We start from the raw sequence: 26,468 nt of genomic DNA, 5'->3' as shown, positions 1-26,468 counted from the left end.
TATATATTTTATTTCCTTTTTAATTCAGTTTTTAATATTGAGGTTATTTTAGTAAAATTTTATCAAAATTTAACATTATTTAATGATTTCTTAGATAAGTATGTGTATAACCTTAAAAAAATATGGAACATCAATAATACATTGTAATTTGTAAGAACCGAAGTGCAAGATGTAACCTTAACTAATAACAAAAACTGAAATCAAAATAACACTTTTGTAGGGATCTTGATCAAAATTTATATTTAGGTGGACAAAAAAGCCCTATTTTACGATGAATTAATATCATATTTAAGCCTAGTCAATATTAAAGCAGTTTTATTTTGGTATTGGTCATTACATGACATATTTTATATCCCAAGAAGATACAAGTGTTGATACATTTGTTTACTTTGGGGGATTAGGGGAAAAGAGAGATGATTAAATTAGAAAAACGTGCACAATTTAATTAATAAAAATGAATGGAACAGTGGTGATGATGAACATAAGTAGTTTAATGAGATGAACTGCTACCAACTCCTCAAATCTTTGGCTTTCAGGAAAGAAACTTCTTCTGATTTAATCACCTGCCACTGCCAACAATTCCTGAAAACCATTCTTCACCAATAAATTTTTGTTGGGCTAACATTAACATTCCAAGCACTTGTTTCACATATTTTTTTATAGACCATTAGTGTCACATATCATTATCACTTACCATCTCCACTATTTTCTCTATGCGTGTACTCTCCTCCTTAATCAGCAAACCCATTGAAAAATCTCACTTGGTCCAATATATATTGTATGTCATATAAATAACTGTTCTTTTTACCTAGCTACAATTATTTAAGTACTCTTTCTTTCATTGAAGACTCATTCTTTAAACTTAGTACTCCTATTCTTTAATGAAAAAGAAATTGAGTTATCTTGGTTTGCACTAAGAAAAATAAAATCACTTGGGGTTTCACAACTTCGGCCCTCGAAGATAAGAAACAAAAGTGAATAAGTTGAGTGAGAAATTAAATACATAAAATTTGTGATTTTTTTAAGACACCCTTTCTAAGAAAACATATTTATGAATTTTTATCTCATTAAGAAAATCCCTTATATATCTTTATATGATAGTTTAATTTTTCTGGCTAATTGATTAATTTCATGGTCTCCCCTGACCAAATAGACTGGAACATAAATACCATATTGATTAAGTAATTAACTTACATTTATTACAACGTATGAGTTTATTCTATGCTGTATGAAAAATGTTTTGTAAGTATAGACAAGATTTACTCCAATAAAATAATATTATCTTGCTAGACAAATCTTAGTGAGTTATAATCTTTTTTGTACAGATGGAATTCTTTCAAGAAACTCCTGTGACAAAAACTATGTTACAGTTGTAAATTAGTGAGAAGAATTACATGTCCAAAAAATTATTTTTTCTATGTTCCTAACCAATCAAAATTCTATTAAGTAATATAAAAAAACTACTTTTATGATTTTTTTTTTAATTAAATTGGTATACAAATGAACTATGAAAGTGACATGTGTGATTTCCATTCTTATAATTTGTTGTGGCTTTGATGTCATGTCCTTGACTTAAATCAGGTAGAAAACTGTATTGCATTCCACCAATTGCTATGTTAGCTGAGAATTGTTGTACTTTAGTTATACCAAACCCAGCATCTGATATGACTACCTAGTCCAATAGAAAGATAAGGAGAAAAAAAAACATCACCCTTGGAACTCAACTATCTTAGCTTCAAAATGTGTCTTAGTTGATGTAGATAACTACTTTATGTAATACACAAGAAAATTAATAATGGAACTTTCTGGCCATCTTCTTTTTGTTTTGTTGTGTGTACACCATTTTTTTTATTTTTTTATTATTTGTACTTAGAATGTCTTGAAAGTATTCCACCTTCAACTAACTAGTTAAAAGGACATGACAACAGAGTGTACCTCTTTATAAGGTTGTCCTTCTTTCTCAGTTTTGCATTGTGCATTCTACATAGTAGCTACCCAACAAAGGAAAATCAACTAGCATTAAGTTCTTTGGAGGCATAGAAAATTCAAAGGGGTGTTACTAATGGCAATGCAATGGATTCGATTGATGATTGTTCTAGCGGTTTGCATGCTTCCTCTATCAGTGGAAGGCATGGTTCGACATTATAAGTTCAATGTAGGTGCATTATTATAATCTTAGTTTAATTAATTACTATGTCATTCTAAGCATTTGTAGAACTAACTTTGTTAAATTAATAGCATTGCTAATAATAATTCAGCAAAAATGGACACCTTATAAAAAAAATTCCAGAATTAAAACTCCAGAATTAGATAAAAATCATATTCATTTTCACTATGATCAACTGCTTCGGATATGGTTAATATTTACTTCAATTCATTCTCCATCCTAATTGATTGCTTATAAAGAATATTTGCATGCATGAGAATTTTAAACTTTGAAATCTGCATTCCTAAAGTCTGATTATGTTTGGCTATATATCCAAAGATAGAGCCAAAATTTGGTGTGATATAAGCTTGCTCATAGTTCACATGTTGAGGATGTAACAATCTGCATATTTTCAACTACTATCACGAAATAATGACTATTTAAGAGTCTCAAGTGTGATTAATGTCTCTTCTACAATTATTGTCTGCATGAGCTTAATTTGACTTTTATATAAGAGGTTATAATGGTGGCTATTAATTGGCTAATGTTTTAACTTCATTGCAGGTGGTAATGAAGAATGCCACAAGATTATGTTCAACCAAGCCCATAGTTACAGTAAATGGAAAGTTCCCAGGCCCCACCATCTATGCTAGGGAAGATGACAATGTTTTGGTAAAGGTGGTTAACCATGTCAAATACAATGTTAGCATCCACTGGTAGGTGTACTAGAATTATTACCATATAATATGACCTTAGTTTATCTATCAGCATTTTTCTTATTAGTCTTTCTTAGAAAATGATTAATCAATTAAATTATTCAAACAGGCATGGGATTAGGCAATTGCGAACGGGCTGGGCCGACGGGCCGGCATACATAACCCAATGCCCAATTCAACCAGGCCAGGTCTATATGTACAACTTCACACTTACAGGACAAAGAGGCACACTTTGGTGGCATGCACACATCCTCTGGCTAAGGGCCACAGTGCATGGTGCAATAGTTATTCTGCCCAAGCTTGGTGTTCCTTATCCTTTTCCTAGACCCCATATGGAACAAGTTATCATATTAAGTCAGTTCTACTTCCTTTTTCTTTGTATCATTATAGTGCTAAATATTTCACTTATATAAGCTCAGTCATGAATTAGAAAGAAAAATATAAACTATGGTGATTTCTTTTCCTTTTTAAACCTTAATACATAGTGAAATAAAGTTGGTATTATACTTCATTGATCTCACAGTATTTCAATTTTGTTCAGGTGAATGGTGGAAATCAGATACTGAGGCTGTAATAAATGAAGCATTGAAATCTGGCTTGGCCTCAAATGTCTCTGATGCTCACACAATCAATGGCCACCCTGGGCCTATTAAAAATTGTGCTTCACAAGGTACCTAATGCATTATTCATGTACCTTAGCCTTAGGTAAACATATACATAACAAACAAAATAGAATTAGGTAAGAGATAAAGATAAATGTATAAGGTGTACAAATAATGGACTTGAAAAACAAAAAATCAGTTAATTTTTCTGACTAAGACTAATAGAATTTTGCACTACCTTTTATGTGCAGGAGGATTAAATCTCCAAGTTCAACCTGGAAAAACTTACTTGCTAAGAGTAATCAATGCTGCACTTAATGAAGAGCTTTTCTTTAAGGTTGCTGGCCACAAACTCACTGTTGTTGAGGTTGATGCAGCCTACACAAAACCTTTCAATACAGATACCATAGTTATAGCACCAGGCCAAACCACAAATGTGCTTCTAAAAGCCAACCATGCAAGTGGAAAATACTTGGTAGCAGCCTCTCCTTTCATGGATGCTCCAATTGCAGTGGACAACATAACTGCCACAGCTACTTTACACTACACAGGTTCCCTTGGTTCCACCATTACCACCCTCACTTCACTCCCTCCGAAAAATGCGACACCAATTGCCACCACTTTCAGTGACTCACTCAGAAGCCTAAACTCCAAAAAGTACCCAGCCAGAGTCCCTATAAAAGTTGACCATTCATTGTTTTTCACTGTGAGCCTTGGTGTGAACCCTTGTGCTACTTGTGTGAATGGTAGCAGAGTTGTTGCAGCTATAAACAATGTTACATTTGTGATGCCTAAGATTTCTCTTCTTCAAGCACATTTCTTTAACATAAGTGGAGTTTTCACTGATGATTTTCCTGGAAAGCCACCTGTGGTTTATGACTTCACAGGGAAAAAACAACCAACAAATTTCAGAACCAACAGAGGGACAAGGCTTTATAGACTACCCTACAACTCTACAGTTCAACTAGTGTTGCAAGATACAGGAATGTTAACACCTGAGAACCATCCTATTCATCTGCATGGATTCAATTTCTTTGTTGTTGGTAAGGGACAAGGAAATTTCAATCCCAAAAATGATACCAAAAACTTTAACCTTATAGATCCTGTTGAAAGAAATACAGTTGGTGTTCAATCTGGTGGATGGACTGCTATAAGGTTCAGGGCTGATAATCCAGGTAAACTTATTAATTCAATTATGTTTTTTTTGTATATCAGGGGCAAGGAACTAATATATTTCGGGGTGCGTGACTGTCTCTCTCAACAAGTATTGTTCTTAAACTAAACCCTTGACCTTTTGGTCATCCTAAGATTTAGCGGAACCTTACACCATTAGACCAACACATTCAATTGTGTTTAATAATTTTAGGGTACATAATTTTATATAGTATGATAAAAGGGTGTATTGTCACATTTTTTTCTTTGTATGATAATATATGGTGTTATGTATTTTCAGGGGTATGGTTTATGCATTGCCATTTGGAAATTCATACAACATGGGGATTGAAGATGGCATTTGTGGTGGATAATGGTAAAGGACCAAATGAATCTCTACTACCACCTCCACGTGATTTCCCTAAGTGCTGAAAAGAGTGCTAATTAATAATCTTTGCTTAAGGTGGAAGAGAAAAGAGAATCATATATTCCAACTCCAAGACTTAGTTGGAGCAACAAAAAAAAGGATAAATTGTTAATAGTGGAATAAGACCAATTAACATGTTTTCACTTTGTATTTTTCTTCCCTTTTATTTTTTCATTTTTTGCATTGTTTGTACTTCATAAGTTTCTTTCTTTCTCGAGTGATACTTTTGTTAACTTGTTTATTGCTAGTAGGGTGCAAAATTGGTTATGCAATAGAATTGAAGCACATCAAAATTCATTTTTCTGACTAAGATCACATCATGGTTTTTTATGTCTTCAATGGTTGAATATCAATACCAAATGGTCGTTCTTTTAGGTTAAAGTTCGATTCTTAGATAATAATAATTAAAAAAACACTAAACAGTTAAAACAGCGGTTGTTTATGAATCGAAAAATAAGAAATAAAAGTTTCTAATACCTTTATCAAACCATTATCCTATCAAAGACACATCTAGACACAATTTTGCAGAATTTCTATAGTATGAAGTTTTCATTTTGATTTTTATAAAAAATGTCAAATATGGATGAAATAGATAAAACAAATTATTAGTGCTTATAAAAAACAATAGTTTTATAATGATTTTTTTATAAGGATATTGTTTTCTTAGTTACGGCCATATCATTTCTTTTTATCACCCCAATACTTTCATTAGGTTGATGTTCTTTAAGTTCTTTTATCACCTTAGAAACAAGAGACTAATAGCCTAAAATACAATTAGAAACCTAAATGAAGATTACCACTATTATTTTCCTAAAGTGGTTATTCACAGTCTATAAAATATACATTTTTTATCTTATTTAAATAACTAAATACGTACTAACAAATCCCTGACATATCAAATATTAAATCAAGAAAAAATTTGCTACATTTTAAGGTTCATCAGAAAATTATTTAAAAATTAAATTTTAACTTAATTATATTTTTCTAATCAATTACAAGATCATGATACATGTAGTGGTACTGAGTGTGAGACAGTAAATATGCATCCGTATAAGAATAGGGTAACTAGTGCAGCTAGGAGGATTGGAACAATCAGCCCAATACGGCCCAATAACGTTACTCGAGGTAGGCCCAATTAACCTTTTCATAATGATGTTACCCTATATTTTTGATGAGCTTCTTTGTTTTCATTCCCTCTCGCCGCCATTGCTTCGATTCTGTTTGTTGCTGCGTTAGGCTAAACCTTCTCTTCCAACTGCTTCAACCTTTTTGCTCTCAAAATGGTCAGTGTCATCTCTTACATTCTCCCTTCTTTCGTATACCGCACCTTTTTTTAATGTAAATTAGAATAATTGTTATTTTCGATGATGATTTTCTTTTCAATTTTAAATATTGTTTGATACTTTTCCGGAAACATTTTAATGATGCGATTTCGTTATTATGCTATAGTGTATACCACTTGTTTTTTGAATTCATTTTATGATATTAGAGTGTTTGCCTGTGATTTTTTGAATTTAGTTTATGTTATGAGAGTGTTAGCCTGTGAATTATTGAATTCATGTTTATGTAATGAGTGTGTGCCTATGATTTTTTTTAATTCAGTTTATGTTAAGAGAGTGTATGACTCTGATTCTTTTAAATGACTTTGATTTTCTGTGGTGGGATGATGAATAGGTTCTTCAGAATGATATTGATTTGCTTAATCCACCAGTTGAGCTAGAGAAGAGAAAGCACAAGCTCAAGCGTCTTGTTCAAACCCCAAATTCTTTCTTCATGGTATTATTACAGGCTCTTTTTATATAATGATTTTGATTATTCTGATTTGAAAAGGGTATTTGAGTTTGAATACTATATTTTCGAGTTTTCGAGCTAAAGCTGATTTCAATATAGAACTTTTTTGGATCTTTCTTGAGATTTGGTTTGCTTTAGTGATATTGTAACTTTGTTTTTAATGGCTTCTTTTTATTATTATTTCAGGATGTTAAGTGCCAAGGTTGCTTCAACATGTAAGTCTTCTGTTTCTATTGTTTGGTGTGGTTGATTTTGTGTCTAATAAAATTCTGATAGCTTAAGTGATTTGAACTTGACTATGTTTAACTTCGTTGCAGTACCACTGTCTTCAGCCACTCTCAAACAGTTGTAGTATGCGGAAACTGCCAGACTGTCTTATGCCAGCCAACAGGAGGAAAGGCAAGGCTCACTGAGGGTTGCTCATTCAGGAAGAAGGGAGACTGATTGGTGTGGTAACTTTTCTGTCTTCACATGATCGGAGAGATTCGGTTTCTAAGTTTAAGATGGAGTCAATTTTAGTTTTGATATATTAATTTTGATCAATTGTAAGACTGTCTAATGATATGATGGAACCTTGGATTTTCTCTTCACTGCAGTGGCTATTGTTTTGTTGGATATTAATTTTATAATGCCTGTTCTTGAGAGTTTATTCCATCTAATTTTCTTTTTCGGTATGGTTTTCTTTTGTTTTACACTGATGAATGCGAAATAGATTCCACAAAGTTGGCCATTTTGTTACTACATGCCCTGTGCCCGTATTCTCCTTGATATATATACTTGGTCATCAATAACCACTATGGCTTGATGTTTATGCTGTCTTCTTTATGTAGGTATTATCTGGTTTATCTACTAGGGTGTAGCGCCTATTCCTTCTCATTACATTTGATTGAAATTGTTTTTGTTATTAGTTTTTTAGAACTCATTTTAGAAAATCTTTGTATCCTTCAAATTTATGTTCCAACTTTATTTTTTTTGCAGCTTTTTTGATTTGTTTGTCCGTTTAAAGCTGAGCCACTTCCCTGTAATTTGTGTGTTGTGGTATGGCTTTCAAAATGTGTTTAGGCTGAACATGCTCAATCAAAACTATTGAATAGACTTTAAACTATTGGACCTAGTCCCATCGCATCAGATAACAGGCAATGGAATTACTTGTCTGGATCACAAACAGTTTTCGACGGTGCTAAAAAAACATGGCCTACTGCTTGCTTTGATCAATATCTGCAACACTAGTTAATTGTATTGTATTGACAATTTTCATATCCGAATATCAATAGAAATTGATCAATTACATATGAATATATCATATTTTTGGTTTAAAACATGTCATACTTAAAAGGACTATGATTACTACTATAATTTAATGTTTTTTCAAAAGTCTAATTAAGTTAGAGATCTTGATTGCTGTCTAGAAAAAATCATGGAAAAACTTTCGGTTTGTATGAAGAACTAATCTTTAGTTCCCCAAAATTATAAACGTATTACTTGGAATCCTTGAATTTTTTTGTTTTCGGCCAGTGCGTCTAACCCCTAGATGATTGAAACACTGTTGACCTTCCGTCTCTTATTATTAATGTTTCCAGAACACCCTTGAGCTACTAACAATTTTGTCAGGGTTAGGTTGGTACACGATTGATTTGTTAGCGATTAACCATGTTCCAAAAAAATCAATAACTAAGTTAGGATGTAATCTTGGATTTCTGCCAAAGTTTCTACATGTTTTTAGCAACCCATTAGGTCTTTTATCATTTGCACTACAAATTAATCTATTTTGAGATATTCCATCCACCCTATTAGCAAGTTTTCCTCCCATGGGTGAATCTCAGACTTGGAACTTATAGGATTGATGCAGGTCTGGATTTGCTAATTCACTAAATAAATTCGTTATTTGGTTTTTATAATAGTGTAAATTCTCTGTTCTTTATGTTTTTTTTGGTTATATGATAGGGTAGAATACCCAAAGGAAACTACACTAGCACATTTCTGGGATAATATATACTCAAATCAAATCCCTAAATCTATTTGTAGGAGACTCCACATATCATTCTACCATTGTCTTATATTCCATACATCATACTACATAGATATCATATTCATGGAATAAAATTCACTTTCAAAATGCCTTGGTGGTAAAATGATAGACACACGAGTTCCCACATCCATACCATGAGCCTTATTTGCCATGAAATCTGCCATCTGATTTGACTCTCTCTCCATAGATGTGAACATATTTGATTATCTAATCCTTCGCCAACCAGTTCTAAAATCAAGTTTACCAAAGATGTATAAGGATAGTATTGATCATAACAATTGTTAACCAATTTGCTAGCCACTTGAGAATCGTTCTCTAGAATTATTATTGTGCCTTTACACCATGCTAAAGATAGCACAGAAAAAATGCCCCAAAGTTCAAGTCATAAGACATTAGAAGTTCCCAAAATTTTACAAAAAGTCAAATATCCATTTCCTTGAGTACTTCTACAAACTCCAATTCTGCCATGTTGGTAATGTTTCTATCAGAACCATTCACATTAGGGATCCTAACCCATCAAAATCTATCTATACACATGACTAGTAAGAGGAGGAGGAGGAAGAATGACCAAGATGTTATAGTTCAGATTTTATGTTGTCCAGTAGAATTATTATGTGTAATGAAAAAAGACACTGAACAATTATTATGTGTAATTTTGGTTCCCCAACCATACAAGCATTATGTGCAACAGTTACACAGCTGTATCATTCAACCCCAATAGAGATGTTCTAAATGGAAGGGAATTGAATCAGCCGGTAGCTTTCAGCCAAATGATTGCATCAAGACGTAAGAGTATTTTGACCACATTAATAAAGTTAACAAGAAAGAAGATACAGCCAAAAATGCTCATGACCTTAGCAATGGTCCACAAGGGATGGCATTTAAAAATAATGTTGGGGTGGTAGAAAGTTGTGTCCGTTCAAAGGTTTTATATTTGATTTCTGTGGAGTCCACTATTGTTTAAGTGATTTATGAGTAATATTTTGTCCCAAACGGAGTCTTAAGTTATGTCTTGGATCAATGAAAATATGTTATGTCAATTATAAAAATTAAATGTTTATTATGTTCTATTTTTATTTTAATATTATTAGTCTAGAACATAAATTAGGATATCGTTTGAGACCACAAATCTTATCATTATTAAAGCATTAGTTCATACTTGTAGCATATATTGACTTTAATCAGTTAATGGGTACAATAAATCCTCCTAAATATTTTAGCATAATACAATCAGCTAATAAAGCTATACAATAATTAATGTCGCTTTCTAAGCTTAGATACACATCAATAACCAAGTGATAATGGTTTAGTAGAAAATTGAATTGTGACTAAAATGGACTACATTTACAGAAACTAGAAACATAGGCATAAGACAATAGTAGAAACATTTGTAGTAAACCTAACACAACATTGAATGAATATGTGCTTGAATGCAAATACACCTTGTGGATAGTGGGGTCAATGCCTCCACTAAATTTAAAAAATATATATTATAAAATAAACAGTTTTTTTGGTACATATAAAATAAACAGTTTTGTATTATTAAGCTGACCTCAGTTTTTTTAAAAATAAATATATTGTCGCGTTATTCCTCTCATCATTTGTCCTAAAAAATAATTGGAAAAAAGGAAGTAAAAGATTGTTTTAGATTAATTTTATTTTTCTTTTCATGAAGTGTGTTCCAAGTCCCAACCAACAATTGAAAACTAATTTTGTAGATATGGAGATCATTATTATAAGTTGTGTATATTAATAAAAAAAATTATGATTCTTCTGACTTAATGTTTAAGAAATTCGGTATTTTATTAACTGTGGTGGAACACATGCAAGTTATTAAAAGTTTTTATTAGATAAATAGCTATCATTGTTCTCAATTATTTGATTGAAAAAAATAAATGAAGAAAAGATAAGCGTTGCGTTGGTGCTGTGTTGACAAGAGTTAGGTGTAGAGACGTAGTGGGACATTCTTGGCTGGACTTGCATGCTTGCACATGAGTAGCTGGGTCCACTAAATTAACTTAAGACTTCGAGGGACAAGGATCTGCTGTTCCAAACCATGCCCCATACCAATTATATTATGTCACATCAATTAAAAAATTAAATAGTTATAACTTTATTAATTTTGCTTCATTATGATTAGTCAGGGACGTGGTTAAGGACATGGTTGGGGACAGTAGATCCCCATCCGACTTTAAGTCCCTATTGAAAGCTGAAACCAAATCCCAATTCATCATTTTTTCTGACTTTTCTGTTGGGAATCTTTCCTTTTATAGAAACTATTTGGTGGTGACTTATGCCACAAAAACCCATTTACCTATTTAGTATTTGTTAGTTATAATGTTCTTTTTCTTTCTTCATTTTTTAAGGACACTGGCTTTGGTTAATTCAGGCGATAAGAATCGAAATTCAAGTCTCCAAACTTTGATGAGATTGGGAAGTTTCATTTGTGCTGAAAAACATTATTGGTTCCAAATCATTTGATTTTTTTCCAAACATATTAAAGTTGTTTCATGCATATGGAGTAAATATTTTCCAACAACTGCCCATACCCACAGGACCACAAAGGGACAACAATTACTCAAGGACAGATACAACACACAAGTATAGTTTGGAAAAACAAATTAGAGTAACAAAAAATCTATATTATTTTTTTTGTATTACCAATAATATCCTCTCACTTTTGTTTTGGTAATGAATTAAATTCTTTTGGACCAACAAATGTCGCTTTTAGGAATCGAACATTTGACTTCTTAGACATCATAAATATCTAACTGAGACTTACACCTTGTTGATAATCTATACTGTACTACTTAAAATTCACACGATTTATGTGATCATAGATTTATTTTTTCATCAGTAGAAGAAGTTCAAATATATGTAGCGTTTTTGTCACTATACCTTATATAAATTACGCATAATAACTGCTTCTATTCTCGTGAAGTTAATTCATGCACTCAACAAACCAAAACAATGTGATTATATGATATTAAGAATAACAACTGGACCTAAACTTATTTGGTATTTGCAAAAAGCATCACAAGGATAGTTAATATGCCATAGAATAAAGGTTAGAGTATAAGTGTCACTTGCATTTTGAATAATTTAAAAAAATACCAAATAAAATATTAAAACTTTGAGACAATATTTTAAATTCTTTTCTTTTATTGGACGGTGGGAGTTTATGCTTCATCCAAAAAGACCGAGTCTGAGGCAATTATATATTGATATGGTAGAGGGTGTGGCATAGACACGAGATTCAAGGAACCCATTAAAAGAGAATATCGAGAAAGATAGTGGCACACTACCACTCTTGGTAGACGGTGATAATCATAAGTATCACAGACCACACAAACTTGTAATTTTTCCAAGTTTTTTTTATTCAAAAGTACTAGAGTAATTTGATAATAAAAGTTGGAAGAAACTGGTATATTGAAAAGGGAGTTTATAGGGTTTGAAATAGTTTTTAGAAAGTTATTTATAATAGCTTTTCAAAAAATCACAAAAGTTTCAATAAGTAAAAAAGTTATAAATAACTTAAATCTTCCTAAAACTAATATGTATTATTTTGTATACATTGTGAATTTGACATGTGTTGTTAGTAAAAATAGTTTTTGAACTTCTCTATACTAAAATATGACGTATCTCAAAAATCAAATTAAAATATTGCAGGAGGAGAGAGCTGCAATGATATTAAATTGCGAGCCACTTAACCTATAAATTTACGATTAATTAATAAGTAGATAAATCCCACTCTGTGAAAACACCACGAAGCAAAACTATTTAAATTTGAAAGTGTATTATTTTAGAAGTAAAGAAATTGTAGGGTCTGAGCACGTTGCTACTGTGGAAGAAGATGATTGGGTATTAGGGGCAGCGGTGTTGAGATGATTAAATGGAATAGGAACAAGACATGTTAAAGGGTGGGACCAATTTCCTATAGATCCTAAAAACCTGCAATTATTTGAGGAGGCTACCCAATCAGGAAACGACGTCAGTTATGTTATGTTCTAACCGTACATGGGACCTATCGCCTCAACTTGCCAATTAAAAAAACTTGTCAACATTTATCTTATCAATAATAAAATATTTATATTACTTATTAATCAATTATTAATAAGTAAATTGTTATTTATTGACACATATTTGTGGTTACGAGGAGTTATAAGAGAATATATATAGCGATAATCAATAAATTATTAATAATAACTTAAAAAATTATATTCAATTAGAATTTAATTCAAAAACAACTAGTTTGGATAGCAATAAAAAGGATAAATACATTTGCCTCCAATGTCAGAAATTTCCCTACACAAGTTTTTCTTGTAAAAAAATGGTGAGAGTAACGACCACAAGCTTAAATGAAGACTCTTTCATAAGAGAATTATATTATACACATAATCAACCATGATTATAAAAATTACATACTTAAATACATTCAAGTTTTACTTACTAAATCCTATACAAATTTATACATAAAAGTTGTAATTCAATATAGGTTAGAAAGTACACCTGAATCAAATCTAATAATGGCAAATAGCAGAAAAGTTAAGTGAATATTTTAACTTTACCTATAATAAAAAATTAAAGTTTAAACAGCTGGCTTAATATCTTGGAGGCTATTGCACCAAAAACATATACGTATTTGGAAGATATACAAATTGCTCTTTGCTTAGTCTCATTCACCAATTGGAAACAGGTTAACTTCCAATGTGCATGATGAGTTGCCAAACTCTATTTCTTCCAACAATTCCAACCTAAGAAATTTTTAAATTATATGATTAAAGTAAGAATTTAATATCTATGCATTGTTATATTTTTATATTATTATCATATTGTCCATTATTCATGTGCAATATTGTATTCAAGAGTTAACCATAGTCTACATAAAAATAAATGTAAAATATTGATACGGACAAAAAATCCACCTTTATTAAACTAAGGAATAAATAAACCACTATATAAGTCTACCGAGTAGAACTAGGTTGTATTTAAACTTTTAATTTTATATAAATATGCACAGAACCGATTGTGTCACTCTATTATAATAAGAGGGAACATCTGCTATAATTTCAGCACCCACAAACACATTTTGTCCAATCACAGCGCACCACCTTCATCACCTTTTTTCTTGGTTGTTCCTCTTTCTAAGAAGTTTGTTTAGATTCATTCCTTGAAACTTGGTCAGTTGATTTTCACCCATAGTTTTAAATACCCTTCCTTATACAATAAGAAACAGGGAAAGTAACATTGTAATTTCTTTTAATAATATGTATAAGTTGACCATTATATATTATATGGTTTAATTAATTCACCAACAATGAATATAAAGAAAGATTTGTATGAAGACATATGTATGTAGAGACAACCAATAAAATATTGTCAACATATTAAAAATTTAATTTTATTTAAAATTTAGTCAAAAATGATACCATAAAAAAATATAAATACACTTATATCTAAATATGACGTGATTAATATGTCTTCATGCAAAAAAATTTCATTAAATATATATTCTCACTGGTATCATAACCTACCCATTAGTAACACTGTTGTCACCTTCCATAATATATAGTTGCTTTTTTTTTTTTCTATTTTATTTTGGGCCTATCCTTTTTGTACTAAGTTGGTTTCTTTACTATTATTTCTTTAATTCTTTTATGTTATTTGTTGCTCAGAAGAAAAAAGTAGAAAGAAAAGACAGATTCACAGATTTTTTTGAACCAGTTTTCTCTCTCCTCTGTTGCTCATAAATTATGAGTCTTTATGCTATTTCCAAATTGGGTTTTCACATTCGTTGTATTTGGCTTCTGCCCCTTCTAACTACTTTCCAATTATGGTATGCTTAAATTGAACCTGCAGCAGAAGCATCAATAAAGTTCTTATTTTTATTTTTCTTTGAAAATAAACTATTATCAGTTTCTACTACCTAGTTCTAAATTTTATAATGGGATTTTCTCCTTCTGTGAGTGAATCTCATTGGGATTAGATATCACAAGTGGTTCTAGGGTTATCCATTTTATACCAATTAGATAAGAGATAAGAACCTTCAATATCAATTTGGAGAATTGTCTTATTTTTTTATATATAAAGTTGATATTTTTCTAGATTCCAGAGAGTCTCTTACTCATAAAAAAAAAGCTATTCTGATTCCCTTCAAAATGCTTTTGGATTTATCCTTCATATTGTTGTGGTAAAACCACAACCTCTGTTCTCATTCCTCTGCTTTTTCCCCTGTTTCCACTATCAAGTTTTACATCAATAGTTTGTAACTTGATGAGATGAAGTGGGAAATGGAAATACCCTCTTCTTCACCTTACACATCAAACTCAAATTGGTATGTAGAAGATAACATGAACAACACAAAATGGACAGCTTCAGAAAACAAGCTGTTTGAAAATGCTCTTGCAGTGTATGATAAGGAGACACCAGACAGGTGGCACAAATTGGCAGCAACGATACCAGGAAAGACAGTTTCTGATGTTATGAGACAATACAAGGAATTAGAAGTAGATGTTTGTAACATAGAGGCTGGTTTGGTCCCAGTTCCTGGTTATGATAGTGCTACTACTACTACTACTACAATTACTACTACTACCTCACCCTTCACCTTAAACTATATGATCAACACACATGGACATGGCTATGATGAGTTTAAAGGAGGACTCAGTGGAAAGAGATCATCAGGTAGACCTCCTGAACAGGAAAGGAAGAAAGGAGTTCCATGGACAGAAGAGGAACATAAGTAATTTTTTTGCCTTTTGCATTTCTTATTATTATGATTGTTATAATGTTATTTAAGTATATTATACTGATTTCTCCTGTGATGGAGCCAAATTTTACACTAACTTCCTTCAAGGTGTACAATTTTTTATTTCGAGGCTAAATGCTTAGAAATAAAAACAAAAAATCATGGTTGGGAAGGTTATGGTAGCAAAAAAAGCCATCGGAATTTTTTTTTTATACATTGGATGGATCTATTTTTTGTTATTAATAGACTATAGGGTGGGTTGAAAAAAATAATTAATCACTTACCCTCTCTATGGTGTAACTTTTGAAACACAAGAAATATTGGTGTAATTAAGTCAAACCTCAATGGTAGTTAGTGTAAGTTATACTTGTTATTATTAGTGTTAATTAACTTAAATTGACAGTATATTAGGATTTGAATATATAATATTTATCAGCTGACAATGTATATCTGTCTGAAAGCATGGTGAACAAAGTAATATTCTGCCTTTTGCATTTGATTTCATATTCTATTATCATTGTTGTCATATACTATATGTGTGTATAGATATACAGTGTTCAATTAACAATATCGAAAAGATTTTTGTATACAATGTTATGTCAGGAAATATATAGTTGTCTACTTGTCTGAAAACATGGTGATTAAGCAAGAATTGATGGATGATGTTTAAATCTAGGAGGGTAGGATCAATACCACTGTGGATAATAAAGAGTTTAATATATTTTCCTTATAGGTATTGTTAAGTTCTTTTAGCTTTCATGAGGCCAATATGGAGAGTTTCATAGAGTAAAATAAGTTTGTTTTTATTTTTGTACATGGAGTTTAAACTTCTTGATGATATTCTCTGCAGATTGTTTCTACTGGGACTTAAGAAGTATGGCAAAGGTGATTGGAGAAACATATCTAGGAATTTTGTTATTACAAGAACTCCAACTCAAGTAGCTAGCCATGCTCAAAAGTACTTCATTAGGCAACTTTCAGGAGGCAAAGATAAGAGAAGGGCTAGCATACATGACATAACAACAGTTAATATCACAGAAACTACTTTAACTTCTTCAGATGACACCAAGAATTCCACTTCACCAGAACATTCCATGATGCTCTCACAGGTACAGCAGCAACCAAATTCTAATGCTACTTCACCAAGAGCTCATTTACAGTGGAATCTTCAGCCAAATGCAGGAGCAGCTATGTCTATGAATCATGCACATGAAAAATTGTTCATGTCTCCTTATGATGCTAGCTCCTATGGGCTTAAAATGCAAGGCCAAAATCTGCATCATGAGTCTTCATACTTACAGCCTCAGACACAAAACATGGTTTTCCAAATGCAACAGTCCTCAGAACACTTTTCCCATGCATAAATTGGTCCTTATTGAATTATTATCTAATGGCTTGGGCCAGTATCTTCTTCAGTTCTGTGGTAATGGTGTTTGTGCTTTTCCAAAGTTCTATGTGAATATCTTACATTAGAATATCAGTCCGATCTCGGATATGAACTCGAAAGAAGGTAAGAGATTTGTATTTTCTCAATTAGTAAAGAACTAGACTTCAGAAAGGTGAAAACTGGTTGGTTTAATTTTTTGTATGTTGTTTAAGAATATTGGATTTCAAGCTAAGTTCAGAATGAGAATGTCAACTTTGTGGAAAAGAGGCACTTAAATTTTGAAAAGTGTCAAGGCATATGTAAGTGGATGATCCTGTTTATCAGTATTGTATTCAAAGCAAGATATTAATATAGTTGAGAAATACATAATTTGATACCTTGACAACTGTTCTTCAAAGATAAGTTTAAGATGCACAAATATATTGTGCATCAGTAGAGTTACTCCCTAGTTCAGTTAGTGAATGATAAAAAAAAGGCATAGCCAAAAGTGTATCTTCAAATTCCAATCATAAAAAGTGTAGCACATGCTGAGCAACTGTAAAGTGATTCATGCCAAGAAAGTCAAGTTAAAGTTTATACCAACAATTTGTTAAAATAAATATCCTTGAAAAATGATCTCCTTTTCTAACTTTCCCAAGTGCATGGAGATCTTGTGATTTGTTCAAATAGACATTGAGTTAATTATTGGAATTAGTAAAGAGTTTTATCTATGCATTCTAAATTCCTAGATACCAAAGAAAGCATCACAGTCTTTGTGATTCTAATGTATGGAGCCTACCTATTAAACAAGATTTAAAATGTTTCACTGTTGATCCTATTTATGGAAACAACCTTAGAATTTTATTTAGCCAAAAGAAGTATTTAGCTTAATCAGATTTCATGATGGATTTTTATTAATTCTACATAACATATCTCTGAAGAAGTTTTGGGATCCTATGTTGGTAAGAAAAATCATTAACTACATATTGCCTTTCTTTCAAAACTAGACTACAGAATCTCACCCTACCTACCAACTACCATAGTTGACATAAAGTAACTAATTATGTTGTTACCTATATGTGCCCCTTTCTACAAAGCTAGCATTAAGAATATTCTACGGTCAAACATTAATATCTTATGTGGTCTGGTTTTGGACATAACCTTAGAGATTTTAAGTATATTTGGTGAACATGATGGAAAATCATGCAGATACTCACTCTATGGACAAGTTATGAAGTTTCAAAAGATAGGTACATAGACAAGATGACAAAATGCAAATTACATAGTTTCCCTTCTTCTAAGAATTATTGGATTATGGAGTGGTGAATTATTGTGTAGTTGATGATGAAATGTAATGTACTCTATATTTTCGTTTTCTAAAATTATCCACAAATATTAATAAGTTATTTCGAAGTTTATTTTTAAGTTGCTTAGAATACACGAGATGCATGTATGAATTAACCAAAAATACATTTTTCAAAGGGAAAATATACCCTTTAAAAAAAGCTAGTAATTCACATTTTGCTAAATTAATTGTCACTTTATCAATAAAAGAACTAGGAAGTTATTGAGAAATTTAAAACGATACTTGTTCGTTTTCGCTATTGCTGCAACTTGCATATTCTCATATATACAACCACTATGCCAATGTCATTTTACTTGTGAACTCAGTGAAGAATGCTTAGTGGTATAAGCCAAATGGACCTGCAACTAGCTTTTTCAACACAGCACATGACAAGAATAACTAATATCTTTTCAAAAGGCAAAGCTTTTTTTACAAGTGGAATTTAAAAGCTGTTTAGCCACTTTATTCTTATTTCCATCAAACACTTGAACCTATTATATTCATACAATGACCCATAATTCGTAGTATAGCAGGGGAGGTATTGTCATACTTTATTTAATAACTTCTTACTCACATTTAATTTTATTAGCTTAACTATTGAATTGAAAGCTCTCCTTAAGTAGATGAAGTTTATAAAATTTCATAAATTAAGAATTATTTGTAACTTTATGGTACAAGTATGTATAACACTTCATTTAAAATATAAGTAAATATCGACTACAAGACATACATATGGATACATAATTTGTCTAAAATTTATGTACTAAAATATTTTATTCCTGTAATGATTGTCCCCTTAAATTGCTTGTGATGAATCAAAATTCAAACCAATCCATGCAATTAGAATTATTGATTAGAAAGGCTAGTCTATGGATTGTGAGAAAGTGTGTAGGATTTGTGTGCTGCTTTCATTGGTACAGAATCAGAGAATAATGTAATTTAGTAGCACAAGGACCGAAGACAAGTGTGAACAAACCAGAATATGAGGCAACAAAGTTAACAATATAGGCATCTATGGACAAATAGAAAGGTAAAGAACAAGTCCTCTCTGTCTAAAATCTAAATAATTTGAGAAAAATAGTGGGGTTTACATTTGGTGCTGCTGTTCTACTTTTTTGTGTTATTCCATGTGTCAAAAAATATTATTGATCAGAATAATATTAAATAATTATATTTTTAACTTAAATAATTTTTTTTTCCAACTAGAGGTAATGATACATGAGAGCAAACAAAAGATTGATACAACTTTTTCACTATCAACGAATCACATATCACCACTTAAACTTCTAAGGTGATCATTTTTAATGTCACGACGTATGTTTAAACTCACTGCACCATAATTAAATCGTTTTCATCATAGACAAAATGATGATTGTGATGTACTATGGGTTACAAGTTTACAAGATAATATACAAGTGAGTATGGACCTTCTATGCTTGTTACTTTGTACATTGTGAATATGATAGTGTATGTGCAGTCTAACTAATAGAATAATTTTATGAACAACTAGAGAATAAAAAATTGATTAATGTATCTGCAGCTCTATGTTAATCTTCTGGTTTTGGCAAGTTCAGACACTTGATGGAAAATAACTAAATAATGGAACTTCACTTCTTTTGTTGAACCATTTTTCTTCTGTGCAACACAAAAGAGGCTTTAACACTTGTCAATGTAGATCACTTAATGAATAATCCTATACAAGGCACTCATTTGCTTCTTTGCTGGGAATGTTTGGTGAAGTGACTCTTTTTTGCTGCAAGTACTCATTGCTTTCACCACTACTCGCTTATTCAACCAAATCAGTTAACTCTTTCTGGAAACATTCTATTTCTTTTGAACTGTCATTTGGGTTTGGTGCACTAACATCTTCAAGGTGAAGTAATTGTTCAGTCTCTACCTCATGACTTTCTCCTGCTGAGTCAGATAAAACCATCCTTTCATTATTGTTCAATTCCTCTTCAGCACTAGTTAGTGTAGAGTCCTCACAGATGTCAACTAGGTCCACCAACTTTTCCTTCTCCATATGATCTTCAACTACATGTTTCGACTCGCTTTGCAAATAATTGGACAGTTCTTCTTTGGTATCATTTGGTGAAAGTATGGTTTCATTCTTATCCAAGTCACTGTGATCTTCTCCTTCAAGATGTATAGCAGAACTTGTGTCCATCACTTCGGCATTGGTAAATGGTTCTTTTGCTGCTTCTTGTCTTACTGATGTTTGGGATTCATCTTCATTCTCTCTGTGAACATCTGAGGATGCTTCTAGCCTTACAGAATCCAATGGTTCCTGTTCAATTTTACAAGGAAGATGTAAAACAATGTAAGTGTATTGGCTCCAACAACAACCACGTCTTTATTCTACTATGTGATGTGGTGTAGGCTGCATGGATCGAACAACGTTATATTGCTATATCATAATCTACAAAAAATAAATAAAGTTTAAAGATTAAAATGTTACTTTATCATCAAATAATTCTCTTGATTTCTCATCCATTATCTCAACTTGTTTGGGGGATTCTGTAGTAGCATCCTCTCTACTTAGGGGAGAAAATTTTTCTGTGCTGTTCTTGTCACTCTTTAACTTCTCTTCTTCTTCCATATTGTAAACTTCTGTATCACTCATCTTGCTGGACATATTTGATTCTTCAATGGAATTCTTCGGGCGGTAAGTCCACTCCTAGTAAATGTCACAAGTAAAAAACAAGTTAAGGCTCGAAGATCTTCTGTTTCTGTTCATTGTAAAACAAAGTTACAAGGATGTCCACATGATGAGTTTTTGTGTGTGTAGAAAAGCCAAATATATAAACAGTATTAAGATTCGTTTTAACAAATCATGGCCTTACCCTTGTGGCCTAACGATCATGTATCAGAGCCTTTATGCATGGGACAACCATATCCCCTACTAATATTGAAGATTTTAAATAAGATAGAGAGTAAATAAATGACTTTCTACCACAATTCACACCTGAGAATGTCTGAAGTCATTGTTATGTGATTCAAGAGTTGGATAATCCAATGAAAGCTCGTTATTTTGAGGCATGGTGTCTAGTGGACTTTCACCGTTTAGTGTTGCATGTGCCATAACCTCGCTATTAGATTGCAGATTACCTAAGTGCATCTCTTGATTATAAGCTGATGAGGAAACTTGGTCTGCTATTGTGTTATGTGGTAATACAGACCTTGGTGAAAATGATAAACCTGAGTTGATAGTGACTTCATCACTTGTTTCTTGTTGTACAGCTAATGTGTTATATTCATTACTTTCTTTGTTGTTTGTGCTATCTTGCTCAATGGTGGCTGAGTTGTTCACATTATTGATAACTTGTGCCTCAGTTATCAAATCCTCTGACAAGATACTCATTTCCTGTGGAATAAGAGTAATCTTAAAAGTGAAAACAATGTTTGTATCCCGAGTTATTAGCTTTTATGGATGCAAGTAACCATGCAAAAAAAAAAAGGAATTTGTTCAAGTATGAATTCAGAAAAAGTCCCCTTCTGTTTCAAATAAATAATCAGTTGTGCTATTCATACACCAAATTTTGCATATCATCACATAATACACCTATCACAAGACGATAGTGATTAAATTACCATCTCTGGCAACCATATAATATAGGCATAATATAGGTTGAAAACCAATTATCACCCATTCAAAATGATATGCAAAGTTTAGTGTTTCCATATGCTCAGATGCTCACAGTTTGGACCAGCCAAGATTCTCAGGCAAAATAACAAATGTTAAAGTACCAAAATACTTACCTCTGGTATTTCTGCATGTGTTTCATGAGGTAAATGATTAACATTTTTATCCATCAGCCGCATCAACCGCTTCCAACGTGCTATCACATCTGAAGAATTGGAAGGATGGTGTACATCAGTTTCTCCAATACATTCTTCCACAATTCCAAAAATGTTGCCATCATTGCTTCCTTCATGAGTTGAAGTATCTTCAGGCATATCAGATATCGAGGACATAGAACTCACATCAGCTGTATTTTCTTCATCTATGATTTGTGGAGAAAGGGGTGAAGCAATGTCCCTCCAGTTGTGTACTTCTGAAATATCCTGCTCGATAACGCTACTTACTCCTCTTGAATTGAATGAGGCTCCCCACATTTCTTCACTGCCAGAAGTAATAATGTCTTTATCAATGTCCCTATCATATGCTATAGATTCTTCATCTGTGGTTGTATTGATCTCATGACTATCATCAACCGTCGCAAGTGTTGGTGAACCAACTTCAGAAACCTCGACTTGTAAATCAGAAGCTATGGAATGTGATGGGGTAAGACTAATGCCCCCACCGGTAAATAGCGCATTTACCTGGTTCTTATTAACTTGCGATGGAAGAGATTCATATAAAGAATCATTTATATTAGTAGCATCAATATTAGACCTTGGAAAATTAAGGCCCCTAACATGAGGCTTAGGAATTGTTAGTCCTGGATTCTCTATAACTTCAGAACTTTCAGCATTTGTTATCTTTGTAGTCAAGTCTAGCTTGCTTGTATGATCTGACATGGACTTTGTTGCATTAGCATTCTCCAGTTCCTCATCTTTAACGCTGACCGTTTCAGTTTTACCTTTCTCATCATCTTCATTTGTTGTCTCCTCTCTTTCACTTAGTGGTGTGAGAGCTTTAGGTTCACATTCATTCCTTTCTTTGGAGATTAATTGTTCAAACCAGTCCTCATTTCCCTTACCTGCAAGAGTAAAAGATATTCAATTTCATCATCAAATTTTACCATATTTTCTTCTTCTCTTTAGCTATCATCTCATAGTAAGAAAGATGAGGAGAAAGTGTTTATGACCTGGAAACCTTCTAGCTCTGGGGTAAGCCAAGTTTTGCCTAGGTTCTAATGAGAAATAATTGAAACTTTCATGCCTACAGAACTGCAATTCCTTCTGTAGAGTTGTGAAGAATTCTTGATCAAAACTATCTCCCTTGAGAATGGGTTTCTCCTCATTAGGATCATAGGGAATATCAAATGGACTTCTCAAAGCAGATGGAGCAGAACCAGGCCTTTCTATGCCATCAATCCCTTCAAACTCTCTTGGAGAATCATAAGGGTTACCTCTTGCAATAAGAAGTGGTGCAATTTCTCTTGGCATAACTGGATCAACTACACCATTCTCAAGATGTAACTTCAGTAATTTTCTTGCTCTTCTTCTAGCTATGAGACTCTCTAGCCTTTTGTTCCTTTCCATCTCAGCAAGCCCGAGATCCATGAGTTTTTTCTGATCATCCTCTTTCAATTCCACACCTTTGTTCTTACCCTCTTGTACTTCTTTCTCTTCATTCTTCTTTTCTATCTCTTTCTGTAGACCAACATATCTATCACTAGAAATCACCAAATCACATATGGGAGGTTCAGAATCCAAGGTTTGCATTGTAGGAGCCTCATTTTTTTCTGCAGACAACTCATAGTCCAAAGAAACCTCTTCCTCTTCCATAATATATTTATCTTCTCTAATCCATGAGTCCTTGTTAGTGAATTCATTTCTAAACACTTCTGATAAATCCTTAGCCTTTTCTTCTAAACCACCATACACATCCAATTTCCTCCCTGTGAAATTTCTTCTTCTACTTGTTGCATTCTGTGATGGATACTTATAAAACAGTTCACGCCGCTTTTGGATCGGTATGTTCGGATATTTTGCTTCAACCTTTTCCTCCTCTTTATTGACACATATGAGAGTGTTTTGCTCAGAACTCCAAAAGATTGCAACAAAAATAGCAGTGCATACAAGGAATGTGGATATATAAATCAAGAAGTTGTAAATATAAGAAAGGAATATATATAGGATGATAAAGACTAACAAAACACCAGAAACTAGTGGGTGTCTTTGTATAAAAGTGTAGCTAATCTCAGCTGAAACATTAACCACTCTGCACAAATGAATATGCATGTCCTTTGCATTCAAACCCATCTTTGTTTTTTCTCAATGTAAGAACAAAGAACAAACTATAATGCTTTTAAGGTTGTTGGTTGCATGTATTTGTTGTCACAACACAAAAGTGGAGAACTTGTAGAGGACATCTTAGCCATTTCCTGATTCAAACCAGTAATTATAATAACAATCAAAGAGGGCTAGCATGTTTGTTACAAAAACCCCAATGAATAGAGATTTAAAGAAAAGGTTGTTTTCCTTGCATGAAGGGAAAAAATATAGAAGCTCTAAGGATTTGGAATTGGATAGGAAACTATTAAAAGTGGTATATGCAAATGTGACTGAATTGGATAGGAGATCAATGATGGATAACGAAAATGTAGCATTGATTCGATTTCTTAGTGTCCATAGAAATCATCCACAAATCTAAAAATCTAAAAGGATAACAGAGAGAAAATAGGCCAAATAGACCCCAACAAATGGTTAACCATTGAATAACAATTTAGTTCTTCTGTTTTAAGGAACATTTATTGTTTGGCTCACAATTTGATATGACCCTCTATTTAAGGATCTTTACTATGTGTTTCTCTTCCGCTAATCAAATATAAAACTTAGTTTCACTAATCAAAATCACATATTTGCATAGTGCAATTGTCTCTAACTAGTCCTGCACTTCAGTAAGTTCACTACAGTAACATAATAAAAGGGGGCAAATATATTTCATAATCATTTAATGACTTTGTGTGATCAAAATACATTTTAGACTAAATCCATGATGAAACTAAATGTTATCACTTGTCACTAATAATAGTTTCTCAATATGACAAACCAAAGATCAAGAGAGGATAGAAGTGATAATATATATCCTATTAATCTTTTGAAATAACTAAATTATATTAAAATGTATTTTGTAAAACCATTAATACTTCTTAATTGATTGAATATATATCAGTGTAATTGATCAAATTATATGTTTACATCGTATTCGACTGTTATTTTTAGGTTATATTTGGCAAATGAGTAAATAAATGAGTTTAATACTTATAAAATGTGAGTATAAAGTTTTTTTTACATATATCCTTAGTCCATTATTCATACTAGTGTGTACAGACACAAAGTGTCTGCTGGTCAATATTGCATGATATTATATAACGCCGCTTTTGGATCGGTATGTTCGGATATTTTGCTTCAACCTTTTCCTCCTCTTTATTGACACATATGAGAGTGTTTTGCTCAGAACTCCAAAAGATTGCAACAAAAATAGCAGTGCATACAAGGAATGTGGATATATAAATCAAGAAGTTGTAAATATAAGAAAGGAATATATATAGGATGATAAAGACTAACAAAACACCAGAAACTAGTGGGTGTCTTTGTATAAAAGTGTAGCTAATCTCAGCTGAAACATTAACCACTCTGCACAAATGAATATGCATGTCCTTTGCATTCAAACCCATCTTTGTTTTTTCTCAATGTAAGAACAAAGAACAAACTATAATGCTTTTAAGGTTGTTGGTTGCATGTATTTGTTGTCACAACACAAAAGTGGAGAACTTGTAGAGGACATCTTAGCCATTTCCTGATTCAAACCAGTAATTATAATAACAATCAAAGAGGGCTAGCATGTTTGTTACAAAAACCCCAATGAATAGAGATTTAAAGAAAAGGTTGTTTTCCTTGCATGAAGGGAAAAAATATAGAAGCTCTAAGGATTTGGAATTGGATAGGAAACTATTAAAAGTGGTATATGCAAATGTGACTGAATTGGATAGGAGATCAATGATGGATAACGAAAATGTAGCATTGATTCGATTTCTTAGTGTCCATAGAAATCATCCACAAATCTAAAAATCTAAAAGGATAACAGAGAGAAAATAGGCCAAATAGACCCCAACAAATGGTTAACCATTGAATAACAATTTAGTTCTTCTGTTTTAAGGAACATTTATTGTTTGGCTCACAATTTGATATGACCCTCTATTTAAGGATCTTTACTATGTGTTTCTCTTCCGCTAATCAAATATAAAACTTAGTTTCACTAATCAAAATCACATATTTGCATAGTGCAATTGTCTCTAACTAGTCCTGCACTTCAGTAAGTTCACTACAGTAACATAATAAAAGGGGGCAAATATATTTCATAATCATTTAATGACTTTGTGTGATCAAAATACATTTTAGACTAAATCCATGATGAAACTAAATGTTATCACTTGTCACTAATAATAGTTTCTCAATATGACAAACCAAAGAT

At 32.2% G+C, this 26,468-nt stretch overlaps 4 protein-coding genes across 6 annotated transcripts; 3 read left to right on the top strand and 1 right to left on the bottom strand.

The window, feature by feature from the left end:
* LOC109361213 (laccase-4-like) lies at positions 1,907 to 5,349 on the top strand. 2 transcript variants are annotated; one of them, XM_019606588.1, is made up of 7 exons: positions 1,907 to 2,013; positions 2,050 to 2,155; positions 2,711 to 2,862; positions 2,972 to 3,216; positions 3,404 to 3,532; positions 3,716 to 4,639; positions 4,918 to 5,349. In XM_019606588.1, the coding sequence occupies exons 2-7, from the start codon at positions 2,063 to 2,065 to the stop codon at positions 5,046 to 5,048; spliced, it is 1,674 nt and encodes a 557-aa protein (XP_019462133.1). In that variant the 5' UTR covers positions 1,907 to 2,013; positions 2,050 to 2,062; the 3' UTR covers positions 5,049 to 5,349. The 2 variants fall into 2 exon arrangements, with proteins under 2 accessions (XP_019462133.1, XP_019462134.1); XM_019606589.1 differs by lacking the exon at positions 1,907 to 2,013 and having other exon boundaries at positions 2,017 to 2,155.
* Positions 6,207 to 7,484, top strand: LOC109359172 (40S ribosomal protein S27-2-like). The gene is made up of 4 exons (XM_019603740.1): positions 6,207 to 6,326; positions 6,718 to 6,819; positions 7,021 to 7,049; positions 7,152 to 7,484. Exons 1-4 carry the CDS (start codon positions 6,324 to 6,326, stop codon positions 7,276 to 7,278), a joined length of 261 nt encoding a protein of 86 aa, XP_019459285.1. The 5' UTR covers positions 6,207 to 6,323; the 3' UTR covers positions 7,279 to 7,484.
* On the top strand, positions 14,539 to 17,380 carry LOC109359111 (transcription factor DIVARICATA-like). Its single transcript, XM_019603639.1, has 2 exons — positions 14,539 to 15,605; positions 16,462 to 17,380. The coding sequence occupies exons 1-2, from the start codon at positions 15,142 to 15,144 to the stop codon at positions 16,973 to 16,975; spliced, it is 978 nt and encodes a 325-aa protein (XP_019459184.1). The 5' UTR covers positions 14,539 to 15,141; the 3' UTR covers positions 16,976 to 17,380.
* Positions 19,670 to 24,619, bottom strand: LOC109359415. 2 transcript variants are annotated; one of them, XM_019604062.1, is made up of 5 exons: positions 23,134 to 24,619; positions 22,082 to 23,025; positions 21,288 to 21,686; positions 20,781 to 20,999; positions 19,670 to 20,609 (listed from the first exon to the last, which is right to left on the bottom strand). In XM_019604062.1, the coding sequence occupies exons 1-5, from the start codon at positions 24,251 to 24,253 to the stop codon at positions 20,109 to 20,111; spliced, it is 3,183 nt and encodes a 1,060-aa protein (XP_019459607.1). In that variant the 5' UTR covers positions 24,254 to 24,619; the 3' UTR covers positions 19,670 to 20,108. The 2 variants fall into 2 exon arrangements, with proteins under 2 accessions (XP_019459607.1, XP_019459608.1); XM_019604063.1 differs by having other exon boundaries at positions 21,288 to 21,665.

Source organism: Lupinus angustifolius, chromosome LG11 (genome assembly GCF_001865875.1).
Source record: "Lupinus angustifolius cultivar Tanjil chromosome LG11, LupAngTanjil_v1.0, whole genome shotgun sequence".
Taxonomy (NCBI): Eukaryota; Viridiplantae; Streptophyta; class Magnoliopsida; order Fabales; family Fabaceae; genus Lupinus; species Lupinus angustifolius.
This window is presented reverse-complemented; position numbering and strand designations above follow the sequence as displayed.

Bases quoted from the DNA above. Each gene is read 5' to 3' on its own strand.
- LOC109361213 (XM_019606588.1), top strand. From the start codon at position 2,063: ATGGCAATGCAATGGATTCGATTGATGATTGTTCTAGCGGTTTGCATG. The intron at 3,533-3,715 runs GTACCTAATGCA...TTTTATGTGCAG, and splicing joins TAAAAATTGTGCTTCACAAG to GAGGATTAAATCTCCAAGTT. The intron at 4,640-4,917 runs GTAAACTTATTA...ATGTATTTTCAG, and splicing joins GTTCAGGGCTGATAATCCAG to GGGTATGGTTTATGCATTGC.
- LOC109359172 (XM_019603740.1), top strand. The intron at 6,820-7,020 runs GTATTATTACAG...TTATTATTTCAG, and splicing joins CCCCAAATTCTTTCTTCATG to GATGTTAAGTGCCAAGGTTG. The intron at 7,050-7,151 runs GTAAGTCTTCTG...ACTTCGTTGCAG, and splicing joins TGCCAAGGTTGCTTCAACAT to TACCACTGTCTTCAGCCACT.
- LOC109359111 (XM_019603639.1), top strand. From the start codon at position 15,142: ATGAAGTGGGAAATGGAAATACCCTCTTCTTCACCTTACACATCAAAC. The intron at 15,606-16,461 runs GTAATTTTTTTG...TATTCTCTGCAG, and splicing joins TGGACAGAAGAGGAACATAA to ATTGTTTCTACTGGGACTTA.
- LOC109359415 (XM_019604062.1), bottom strand. From the start codon at position 24,253: ATGGGTTTGAATGCAAAGGACATGCATATTCATTTGTGCAGAGTGGTT. The intron at 21,687-22,081 runs GTAAGTATTTTG...CTTATTCCACAG, and splicing joins CACATGCAGAAATACCAGAG to GAAATGAGTATCTTGTCAGA. The intron at 20,610-20,780 runs GTAACATTTTAA...AAAATTGAACAG, and splicing joins GAGAATTATTTGATGATAAA to GAACCATTGGATTCTGTAAG.